Genomic DNA, 13,211 nt, shown 5'->3' on the forward strand with positions numbered 1-13,211 from the left:
TTTGAATTTTTATCTCTTAACCATTTTTTATTATAAATTAAATTTATTTGTAATTTTTTAATTAAGTTAAAATTTAATTAATTCCGCTACACCAATAAAGTTTGGATAATTTATTTATAGTATAGGGTGTATATATTTCAGAAAAAAAAATTTCTACCCAATGAAAAAGAAAAGAAAAAAACTGTTATTTCTAAAAAGCCACTGCAAACATGGAAAAGGGAACATTTATTCTTATATTACAACTTTAATTTTTGAAAGCAAACCAAGATCATCAATGTGAAAAATATACAACATTTTCTAGGTACAAAAATAAAACATACAATTGCATAAAACCAGTTGCTCTATCTAGTCGTATATGATATATATATATTTGTCTTGGGAAAAATGTCCTGAACTTTTTCTATTTTCCCAAAGTTTGCTGACTTACATTAACAGAAACCAAAGCTTCGTTCCATTTGCATCAATAAGACTGAAGACAAGTTTGGTTAATTTGCTGAGTCTCGGTTCTGCAAATACTCTGAAGTTATGGTGATTGGATAAAGATCGGCTGCCGATGAAGAGGAAGTCCATGGTCCAACTGTTGACATACTGTGTGTCTGGCTCTCAGGGGCACTGTTTTCTTCAAGATGCTGGTAAAGCTTCTTCATCATCGCCCTTGAGCTCGACCTGTCCCCGAAACGGCTTGAATCCGTTTCGAATTCCTGAACTGAGGCCTTGCCTTCAAGCATGCTAACCACGGAGGACATTGCAGGCCTAGCAGCTGCATTGACATCGGTGCATAAAAAAGCCACATTGATCATTGTCATTACTTCCTCTTTGTCGTAATTAGATCCCAATCTTGGATCAACTAAACCCAATAAATTCCCTTCCTCCTTCAAAACGTGAACCTGTAAAAAAGAAAGGAAAAATATTGAGTTGAAGCAAACAAATATCCGAAATTTAAGCTTAAAGTGAACAATAAAATCTTAACATTACCCAATCAAGAAGATAGAAACTTTCTTCCTTTGGACGGCAATTCGTGTTGCTCCGCCCACTAACGATTTCAAGTATCACTATTCCGAAACTATAAACATCAGCTTTATCGGTTAAGTAACCACGCATTGCGTATTCAGGAGCCATATAACCACTGCAATGTTAAAAGCATTACTTCAGTACATATAAGATCTAAAGGAACATGTTCATAAGCAATTATGACAGTGATGCTTACTAAGTTCCTGCGACTCGGGTGCTAATGTGAGTATTATCCTCTTCATCAAGCTTGGCTAATCCAAAATCTGATATTTTAGGATTTAAATGCTTATCAAGCAAAACATTTGTAGCCTTGATGTCTCTATGCACAATCTTCAACCTTGATTCTTCATGGAGATAGGCCAAACCTCTAGCTATTCCAATGCAGATTTTCCGTCTTGTTGGCCAGTCTAATTTCAATTGACACTCTAGAGGACCTTTTAGTAACCAAATAAAGAATAATTCAGACTTTTTTTTTGTTTATTTGTACATGGTCAAAGCATGAATAGATTCAAAAGCAGACAGTCAAGTAAATCATGTGACTAAAATGGTAAAACCTACCGAATAATGCACGAGCAAGGCTGTTGTTTTCCATGTACTCGTATATTAGTAACAGTTGGTTTCCTTCTATACAACAGCCAAATAGCTTTACCAAATGAGGATGTTGTAGAGCAGAAATCATTCCAATTTCATTCACAAACTCTCGATTTCCTTGCTTTGATTTAGCAGATAGCTGCTTAACCGCAATGACTGTGCCATCTGCCAGAGTGCCCTGCATATCAGAGATTTTAAAGGCTTTAGCTTTACAATAGCGTCTCTGGAGGACGATCTACTACACGAACGTTCTAAGTGGAAGTAATAAGAAGAAAGCATTTGTTGCAGATGATACCTTGTACACAGGACCAAAGCCTCCTTCTCCAATTTTATTAGCAACATCAAAGTTGTTTGTGGCAGCTTTGATTTGCCTCAAGCTGAAGGAACTAGTCTGCAAGTCTAGACCTTTTAAGTCTGTGGAAGAAGGCAAAGCAAGATTAGGACCTTTCATACGAGAGCTGCAAAAACCTCTTGTTTGCAAGCTAAAATGAAGGAAAATGTGGGGGGGGGGGGGGAGGTAACATCCTAATAATATTTGCACTATGATATTCATTTCATCATGTTCAAGAAAAGTTGATGGTATAGGAAAAAAAATTTATTTCACTGCAAATACCTCTTTCCAATTGGCTTTTTTGTCTTAGACAGCCTTTCCACCAGAGTAATAATACAATCAGGAAGATGGCAAACACTGATCCAGCTACAATTCCAACCACTGCACCCATAGATATACCACCGCTACTACCCCCGTCTTCTGCTGGAGGTATAAAATCTGCTTGAACAAAATTATACAAGAGTTACACAAATGGAATGAAAAAAAAAAGAACTTTTAATCATCAAACTCAAAACAAAAGGAGAAAGATAAAAGGAGTGAAATAAATTTGAAAATGTTCATCTTTTGTAGAAAAACAATGGTTAAAATCGGGTTGATCAAGAGAAAAGAAATTGAAGTTTCAACATTCTGACCCCTAGAATCTTGAGGAAATACAAGTATTCAGAATTTGAACAAGACTTCTTAGAAGTGGTGTGACAATTGAACATCTGTAGACAAAAATGTTAGCTGAGAAGAATGTTAAAACAGTTTACAACTTACTAGGATTCACGGATATGGCTGATATAAGAGGACCATAAACTCCTCTAACAGGAATACCAGTAGTCCCTTTTCCAGCCCAATGAAGGCGGATCTCCAAGGTACTATTAGTCACCGTCACGGGGAACCTTTTTATGACTGCCTTGCCAACTCCACCTGCTTCGTCCTCGATGTTAAAATCCTTCTGCACCAGCTTGCCCTGCAAATGGCTAAGTCCAGTTAAACTGAAATTTTCACATTAAGGCCAAAGCTCTTACTATTGTTTTAAGTTTGTCTAAGTCTCAAAAAAGAACTTTGTCAGTAAGAGCAATACAAAATCACTACCTGAAGATAAATGTCAAATATGCGTCTTCCCAAGCTGTTATATGTATTATCATTAGAGAACATAATCTCTGCAAAATGGAGGTTCACTGTGTAGTTCCCAGAGATCATACAGAATCCATAGTAAGTCAAAGAAATGGGAGAAAGGCGTGCGTTCATGTAAAGTCTAGAATCATTCATAGAGAGTTTCGATGAATTTGTCCAAATATAAGAGTCCGTTGGACGGTCGTCATCCAAGAAGTGACCGGTGGTGCTAAATGCCCAATTAGTTCTGCTTTGGTAAAATCTTGAAGCCCCAGCTCCATCTGTATCATCTTCATATGTGGCATTTCCAGCAACATCTACTTCTCTTCCCCCACAGTTTATATGGAGAGAGTACCAAGCTGAAACATAAGAAACAACAGATGAAAATCTACTGAAATTTTTATAGTAAGTTTAAGGGTATGATATAGCAACGTCTAAGACGAAGCATATTTAGTCATGGGTATAGGGGATATGAGAAAACTTGAGTAGAACATATGCCTAGATCTGGTACTAGGTGAGTCCAGGTAAGATAGGCTAAGAGCATTATTAATGAAAACATATTCATAAACATATCTGAAAACAATTTAACATTGTTGAGATCTATATAAATATCTACTTACATTTTGGGCAAACAAAGCTTCTCAAACAAGAAACAGTTCCCCTGTTTATGCAATAGAAAGTCCAGAAATATGTCAGCATCTTGACAGCAAAATAGAACTTGTCTGAGAAAAAACAAAACTTTTAAGAATATTTACGAGGTATTGCTACTTGAACTGCTTGCAAACAAATTCCTGCAGGAAAAAAAGAATACAGATATTAAGTCATGGCTAATAAATGAATGAAACATCCACAAACTCTCACATCCAACCAAATAAAATAATAAAATAAAACTTTGAAGATGAGATTCTTACACACTCCGCTGTTGACAAATAGTTGTCCCTTGGCTTCCAGCTTTGAAATTGTTATATGAAAGATCACTGCACCAATATTAGGCTTTTGCATGTTATCAGTTCATAAAACAATCTAATAAGCTTATTCACAAGGATATTCTGAAGATGAATTTCAATTATAAGTTCCATGAACCAATATTTTGGAAGAGGATCTTACACATTTTCTCCTTTTTCCAGTATCCAACTAGGGATTAAACCAGTAAGCAAGTTTCTTGTCAAGTACCTGATGAAGATTATAAGTTAATGAAATCATATTCTGCATTAAATATCAATATTGAATGATGTTTATGTTAGCTATTTATAGCTAATTAAGTAATTATTTTTATTAGATCAGCAAGAACAGCTTGATATCTGAGGAAAAGGCAGCTTGCACTTTCTTTCAGAAAATTATACAGTCAAAGATCAATTACTTACAAGTAATCCACATCTCTAATGTTAGAAAAACTGTCTGGGATTTCTCCACTGAGTTTGTTAAAGCTGAGATCTCTGCAAAAGGAAAACCAAAATGTTACAAAATTAAAGATATTTTAACCAAATTTTGTTCCAGTAGCTCTGAGATAATCAAGGTGAAATCAGGTTTATGACTCACAAAGTCTTCAACTTTGTCATATTCCCAAGATAATCAGGTAGCTTTCCAATGAGATTGCAACTCCTCAATATTCTGTAATTCAACCAAAAGTATCTGTTATATGAGTTATTGATATGCTTATTTAAGGGAATCTTCTTCATTGAAGGATTTTACTCACAGTATCTTCAATTTTTTCATGGTACTAAGTGGTGGAAAAGTTGCATCAGTTCCATTCAAGTCACTGATTCTCCTGTATATAAACTTTTTTCATTAATAATATACATCATAATCCAACTTCAATGACCCAATTTGTAGGTTTGAAAAATATTAAAATTGATATCCAACTTACAGGTCAGTTAATTTTTCCAGATCTCCAATGCCTAATGGGATTGGTCCCATCAGACCACTTGCCTGCATTGCTCTGTCATTACCAACATTCCATTTAGGTAATTAATTGATAAAGAAAATTCCCAATGAATAAACTACTGTTCTAAAGGGCTCAGCTTACAATTTTTCAAGGTTTGTCCAATTCTGGATGAAGCTAGGAATCTTTCCAGTGAACTGGTTATCGCTAATCCGACTATCAAGAAACTTCGAAATGATTAAAACTCGAATTCTAAAATAGAATTATATGTAGAGCCTGATAAATCAGAAGAATAAAATCTTACAAGTCTTTCAATGTGGTCAGCTTAGCAAATGTCTCAGGTATTTCCCCAGTAAAATTGTTAGAGCTAATAAGCCTAAACACCAACAATCAAATATGAAACAAGACCAGAAAGATGATTTAGACATTAAATCAAACATAATGAAACCATTAATAAATCAAATTCTTATGAACTTTTAAAGAATAAGAGTCATACATTCTTTGAATGGCGGGTAGATTCCCTAGTTGTGGAGGTAAAGCTCCCGAAAGCTGATTGAACTCAACTGATCTGCATGGTTTTTCATAATTAAATTTGAGTCGGCTGTTATTGGTTTTTGCCATATTCAAAGCAAGAAATACAAGGAACTGGATATCAACAACTCACATGCTGGAAAGAGTACTTATATTCCCTAGCTCTTTTGGGATTGGACCTGTTAAGCGATTTCCTAAAAGAGAACTGCAATAAACTTCATATTAATTTCACCATAGGAAAACAACAACAAAAACAACTATGAATTTCACATACATTTGGTGTATCATCATGCAAAATCATTTAGCAACAAGGCTAACTATAAAACAACCATGAATTTCACGTACATGTTAACAAGTTGCATGGAACCCCACTCAGGGGGTATTGTGCCATTGAGGAAGTTGCGGGTGAGGTCACTGCAACAACATTGGCAGGTAAGTTATTTATGTTTTGTAAGAAGGAATTTGACTGAAGGAGTGTCATGGAAAAGAATGTGGAAAGAGTTTAACTTACATTTCTTGGAGGAAAGGGAACTTTACCAAATCCTTGGGGAGACTGCCTTGGAGATTCTGTGCCTTAAGCACTCTGTTCCAACACAAAATTGCCATTTACATATCCATATAAATTTTCAAACAATCCAAATGATAATGACAAATCTTTCTACTTCTCAATCCGGAAAATTTAAGAGTAAAATGCGCCAAATATTCAATCCTTAAAAAAAGCAATTTATCACTGCAATCATCTAAATAAGTGTTAAGTATATTACCTTATCACTCGGTGTTAAAATCATAGTGGAAAATACCATGTCAACTGAATATTTGCATTACATAAATTGTAACTTTAAAAAGAAAAAAAAATTCAATTTTTTTTTCGTTTAAGATGCTTGTAAAATTAATGAATTGAGGTTTTATCTTAATAACAAAGTTGAGATTTTAGGTTTGAGTCTTCTTATGTATAAATGTATTAGTTCTCCATCAAATTTATTCTAATTAGCTAGTTATAGTTAATTAGTTAGATTGATTCTAATCAGAATTAAGTTAATTGCTGAATTCAATGTTTGTTATGATTGTTTTTATTGAAATTGTTCTAACTTAAAAAAAAAAAAGTCATACATGATTATGAAACCTTTACTAAAATTAAGTTCATTAATAAAATAAAATTTATTTAATTAAATAGACTAAAATTGTATATTTATAATCAATTACTATTAAATTTTTTTCTATGATTTTTTATATCTAAAAACTACATTAACACTTAATTAAATTTAAAATATAGTGAAGTTGAATCTCTGTAAATAAATTTTCTTAAAACTCAAGATATTATTAAATCAAAGGTAAACTATAAAATAGTCATTTTTGCTTGCCTCAGATTATATTTTTGTCACTTATGTTTGAAATGTTACGTTTTAGTCACTTACGTTATCGTTTTATTACGAAGTGGTCACTCTACGTGGTAGTCCAAATGAGTTTTAAATGCCAACTTAGATGTCCAATTGTTGGGATAAAAATAGGTTTTTAATTAAATAAATTTAATTTAGACTACCACGTAGGGCACCCAAGTTGGCAGTTAAAACCTATTTGGACCGCCACGTAGGACCGTCGTTAAGGAGGTAACGGAGCGTGACGATAAAGTGATCACTTTGTAACAAAATGATAACGTAAATGACTAAAATGTAATCTGAGGCAAACAAAAGTGACTATTTTTTTAGTTTACCCTTAAATAAATATAGAATTTCTTACAACTATATATTAAACTAGGTTTGGATTAAACCTGATCATAAGTCGAGTCAGCCGCTAGGCCTAAAGACCCTCCCGAAAAGTAGAAAGATTTGAACAAAAATATAGGTCAAAAAATAGGTTTGGACAAAAAATAAGGCTTGTTTTTATAAATGAGCCGAGCTTCGAGTAAGATTCTTTTGGTCTAGACCCAGTTCGATCCAGGCCGAATTTGTCTAAAAAAATTTCACTATTGTTTTGATGTTGTTTTCCTATCATTTTACTATTATATTGCTACTATTTTGATATTAATTTTTATTTTAGAGGCATTTGCTTGTTAAGTTGTAACTATTTTAGTGGTATTTTTTAAATGTATTTTCAATTTATTTAAAATTTTAATCCCACTTTTTAAATTAAGCCTAAACTTAAAAATAAGTTTAAAATTTTATATCGAGTCGAGGAATAAAATTAAATTACAAATCCGTGTACAATAGCTGACATTGGTGAAAATGAAAGCCAAAATAAATTGGATCTTATCCAATGACAACTGAGAAAGAGAGGCCATTTTCTTTTTATTTTAAAATAACCCTAAGGCCCACATGCCCAAGTGAAGTCAATGGCTTTTGTGTAGACTTTATTTTGTTGTTTTTTCCCCCATTTGTTGAAACATGATTAAAAATAAGTACTAAAATTTTTAGTTTGAAATTCAATCTATTTTTGCATAAATAATCATTTAACCATTGATTCCTTATTAAAACTAGGGTGATTAACTTATGACTTTTTTATTCCATGTCTTCTGTCTCTTTTATTTCTCACATTAAAGCCCAGAATCAATCACTCATTATGTACTCTAATTCGTATCATTTATGTTAAATGATTTTATATTTTCATAATTCATTTTTAAAAGTATAATTGTTTGATTAAACTGAACTGATTAATTGATTGACGCTTTAATTCTGAGATAAAAAAAATCGCTTGACTTGAACTTAATTTTATATAATTTTTTAACATTTTTTTATTTTTATGAAATCAAATCAGTTAAACTAAAATTAATGTATATCTTTGTGGAAAACAATGTGTAAAGCAATCTTTGATGTAAATATCGTGATCTTTGACAAGGACTAATGAGTTAAATTAGAGGTTCAAGTTTAAGGTGGGCGAAGGGTGTGGGGTACAAGTCAAAGTCAACACTAGTGGGCTTACTTACTTTTGTCATTTAAAGAGTTGTGCCTACCTTTTAATTGTTCTCTTTAATTAGCAATGCATGAACCAAACTCTTGTAATTTTTTCAATATATATATATTTTTTAAAATATTGAAATTAATATTTTTTTTACTCCATAAAGATATTCAATAATTATTATTTTTAAAAAATATTTTTAATTTTTTTAATAGTACACTTGATGTCATAATTTAGATAATTTCTCAAAGATAATCATATAGGTAAGCTATATTAATTACACTCAGTATATGTAGGGTGATCAATTATTATATAGTTAAATAATAGTTTTTCTTCCAAACCAATCAATCCCACGTTTCATTTCCAAAATTGAAATTAAAATATCTAACAACAAGTATTAAATTATGCTAATAATTGAGTTGGTTCGACCAAACCAAAATTTAGGCAAAGCTTGCCTTTTCTAGATCTTCTATTAATATTCATAAAATTAATATTAGCTACCCTTTCTTGACATTTTATTATTGCATTCATTTTGCATTTTTTTTTATGAAATACAACTTTATTGTTGGAAGCCATCAATTATTTTGCCATTATGCTATCCTTAAGCTACTTTAGAGACAATAACATGAAATATATTACGTCTAAGTAAATATATATAATAATAAGATTTATAGTTTTTTTATATAAATCTTATTATAAGTTCTGATCATATCTGCCTTTTTTGACATAATGTCTAAAACTATCAATAACCTCTCCCCAACCCATAAATAGGAGGATAATGCGTTTCAATGCACTCGAACCCACTTCCTCCTGCATTGACACTAATGCTCATACAAATCGAGCTAAAACTCAATCGGCAATTGTAGATTTATAATTGTGTATGTGTGTATTTCAATTTTTTTTAAATATCAAATTATTGTTTTGGTCTTTTTATTATACTTAAATTAAGAACTTAATTTATTTAATTTAATTTGACATAATTTATTTTTTATTTTTATAATATCATTAGTTATCCTAACTAATATAATTAGCTATTTGTGTTAAATTATTGATATAATATTTTTAGAAAGTTACCACTTTTATCTCACCATGTTAACATTGAACTTTTTATTTAGGAACGAGTATTTTTAAGAAAAAAAATCGCGTTTAAATCTCAAATTTGAGTGTGACAGAAGGAGAAGGAGCAAAACCATTATTTGACCAAAACGAATAGTAATGATTTTGAGCTTAAGCCCTTCCATGTAAAAATGTGGAGATATCTAAAAGAAGAGGTGGAGAAATGAGAAAAAAAAAGTAGGTTCGAATCTTCAAGTATTGTCAAAGTAGGAGAGTGAAAGAAGGAAAGTAGCATACATGCTGACGACATGGCAGACTGTGTCATTGGAGACGGTGCAATTACAGGTGACAGCATTTTCGAACCCCTTCGCCGCGTTGGGCGTAGCCCACCCTTCTTCTCCACTGCATGGATCTACGTTGAAGTTCCAGTCTTTCTTCCCCAGTGTCTTCGCTATATCTCTCAAATATTGCACTGAACACCCCCCCCCAAGAAAAAAAAAACTCATTAAATAACACCAAACACTATTGGAAACTAAAGTAAACTAAAAACCCAACAAAACATTACCTTCATTGTCTTGAAGTGTTGTTGCAAATTCATAACATGGAAGACAAGAAGCAAGAAGGATTGAAGCTAGAAGAAGACGAAAAGCTAACATTTTCTTTTTTCCTTTTTTTGGTTGTTCTAGAGAAAATGAATGAAGACCCTTCAATATAATTCACATTTGAATGCCAAAGGACGTAGTTAAACTATATGAAAAGGGAGCAAGGATGTGAAGACTTTTCGGGGGATTTATTTTATATTTGAAGGCAAACTAGGAAGAGGAGACCTTGAACAGAACTCATAAATTAAGATCTATGAAGTCAACGATCATTGTAAATATTGTAGGGTACTACAAAGTAGTTCCATCTATAATATGCAAAGACCAAGTTGCATAAAAAGAAAGTAAAATATTTGTACGATTTGAGAGAAATTATCAATCCTGCCCCCCTCCCAATTGATAAGGATGGCCACTGAAAACCCACGTGTTTGCATGCCTCTGGTGTATGTGTATAGTTTTTTGGCATGTCTTGTTGTCTTATGATTTCTTTTTGCATAGAGGGCCCTATGAGAGTATGAGGTGATCAAAGAGACAAAAGATGCATGAGAAAATATCTTGGTAAAGGATTGTGTCTTTTACTTTTTTGAAATAAAAATTAAAGATGTTGAATGGTTTTAATCTCATAATAATGACAAATTTTACTATTCGTCTTAATATTTTAATTTGGCCACTTTTTTCAAATTTCAAAATCTCAATCCTAATAAAATAACAACGATTAAATTTATTAATTAAGTATTAAATTATGCTATTTCTAATATTTGATGTGACGCATATTATCATATATGCATTTTCATATTGGTTTGTTATTTGCACCTATTACTTATCAAAAGTTTTAGTTAATGAATTCGAAAAGTATCGAGACTTAGAATGACTTAATTAGAGAATATGGACTAAATTTACAACTATGTGCATAGTACATGACTCGTAATTGAGTTTAACCAAATGGAATTGACTTTTATTGTCTAGGTGAAGATTAAAATTTCAAAATTAGAAAAGTATAGGGACTAAAATTGACCAATTCGAAAAGTACATCGACTAAATTTACAAATTTTACAAAATACAGGGACTAATAGAAAATTTAACCTAATTCTAAAATAAAGATTTTGGGGTTGACGAAAGTAACCATCATGTATTATATATTGAGTTCCATAACTTCAAAAATAATACATATTGCATTAAATTTTAGGAGAATAATAGATAGTTTGAAAATTGGAACATGGAATTCTCTCTTTCTCAAGGGAACATTAATTAATGATTGCAATTCAACTTACAATCCTCTGAAAAAATCAAAAACCAAAACCACTTAATTTCGGTCTTTCTTTTAATGTAAAACCACTTTACTTAGATACACAGATTGGTTGATATCAAACTTTCCCTTCCTTTGGTCTGAGATTTGAAAATTTTGTCAATGCTCTACAAATATCATTCAATTTCTTTTTAATTAAAAAAAAAGTTTGGAATTACTTTGTGTTAGATTAACGTCAATAATAACGGTACAAGGATAGCAAAGCAATAAAAAAAATAAAAACACATAAATTATACGTGAAAAACCCTTTTAGGAAATTCTATACGGACTCAACTTGTGTGGTATGGCTCGTACTGGCAACCCAACTATCCATAGTCCCTCCCACAATCTTTAAATAGGAGGATAATACGCTCAACGCATTCAAACTCATGTCCTCTTGCACTGGCAACAATGTCTATGTAAATCGAACTAAGACAACCGGTAGATTAATTTAACATTTATTATCGTTTTACATTTAAAATAATTTTTATAAATTAAATTTAAATAAAAATTATTATTAAATAATAATTCAAAAGAGATTAATTTGTTTACGGGGCCGTAGCTACAAAACCAAGTGAGAGTAGGTTGAGCAAAGTGTAGTTGACAACTTAGCAATTGCGAATAATACAAAGAAAATAAACGTCTAAAGAATCAATGCAAAGCAATTGATTCTGCCCATTGAAACATGTCAATGAGGAGTTTATAAATAAATAAAGAAAAGGAAAATTCTGTATTTTAAAAAATACAAGTAGATGAAACAAATTGGGGGTTGGCTTTTCCCGATGACAAGGCTGGTGACAGCTCTTCTTTGACTAATTTTTCACCTTCAATATAATTTCTATAGAACTTGCTAGGTAATTGCGGTTATATGTTTATTCAACGTTATTAAATGTGCATCTTTTTAGGAATTTATAGGATGGAAGAGCTAATAAAACTCGAGTCGATTTGAAAAAATTAAAAAATTTTGGATTATTCGATTTTTTTCGAATCAATTTGAGTCGAGTTGAATTTTATAATTTGAATAACTCGAATAATTTAAATAACAAATGTAAATACCTCTTTGGTCCCTATTAATTTTGAAAATAAGCAAATTTATTTTTCTCTCAATAAAAATTACAAAATAATTCAAAATAATTTTTAAAATTTAAAATATTTATAAAAATTCTAAATTTTATATTTTATATTTTAAAAAACATATATATATATTTTTTTAAAAGAATATAGAGAATATATAAAGATAAATTTAAAATTTAAAATTTTCTAAAATAAAAATTCTAGGAACTAAATAAGTTAATTAATGATTCAAGTTTATCATACTAAAGTATTTTTTTCTTATTTTGCTTTGAAAAAGTTTCCAAATATATATGGTTTCAAATTTATGTGTTCTAACATGGAATTAGTTATATTGTAATAATATTTTAATTTGACATGTTTAATTTTTTAATTTAGCTCGGACAATTTCACTTGATTCGACTCAACTTAAATTTCATTTTGCTCGACTCGATTCAAAAAAAATTCTAATCAAGTTAAGATGATAAAATAGGACTTGCCAACTCAATTACCTCGAAATTCTTTTACTCGATTCAACCGAACACTCTCCCCTATATAGTATTTTCATTCTTCAAATTTTAATATTTTTAAAATTTTGGTAAAAAAAATATTTCTATTTCCTTGCAATTTCGAAACTGAGCAAATTGATCCCTCTGAAAAAATTCAAAGCAATTTAATATTGGTCAATTTTAAAAGTGAGTAACGAAGAACAATTAATCACGATGTTAATGTATTCCATCAATTGTACACGATTTTGATTATTATAATAAAAAATTAGCCTTCATATTTTACATATTCTATCAATTTGGTAATAATTTAACAAATTTATCCTACAACATTTGCGTAAATGTTGAGACTAAATTTGTTGAGCTTTTTAGAATT

The 13,211-nt window shown here is 31.0% G+C and overlaps 1 protein-coding gene across 1 annotated transcript; it reads right to left on the bottom strand.

Moving 5' to 3' along the window:
* Positions 1–210: 210 nt before the first annotated feature.
* LOC107928026 (probable leucine-rich repeat receptor-like serine/threonine-protein kinase At3g14840) lies at positions 211–10,275 on the bottom strand. Its single transcript, XM_016859180.2, has 24 exons — positions 9,961–10,275; positions 9,693–9,867; positions 5,959–6,030; positions 5,793–5,861; positions 5,581–5,652; positions 5,413–5,484; positions 5,221–5,292; positions 5,061–5,132; positions 4,902–4,973; positions 4,731–4,802; positions 4,574–4,645; positions 4,399–4,470; positions 4,142–4,207; positions 3,946–4,011; positions 3,790–3,825; positions 3,655–3,695; positions 3,014–3,393; positions 2,693–2,888; positions 2,216–2,371; positions 1,898–2,016; positions 1,570–1,780; positions 1,208–1,445; positions 976–1,126; positions 211–887 (listed from the first exon to the last, which is right to left on the bottom strand). Exons 1-24 carry the CDS (start codon positions 10,049–10,051, stop codon positions 486–488), a joined length of 3,045 nt encoding a protein of 1,014 aa, XP_016714669.2. The 5' UTR covers positions 10,052–10,275; the 3' UTR covers positions 211–485.
* Positions 10,276–13,211: the final 2,936 nt, after the last annotated feature.

Source organism: Gossypium hirsutum, chromosome D01 (assembly GCF_007990345.1).
Source record: "Gossypium hirsutum isolate 1008001.06 chromosome D01, Gossypium_hirsutum_v2.1, whole genome shotgun sequence".
Taxonomy (NCBI): Eukaryota; Viridiplantae; Streptophyta; class Magnoliopsida; order Malvales; family Malvaceae; genus Gossypium; species Gossypium hirsutum.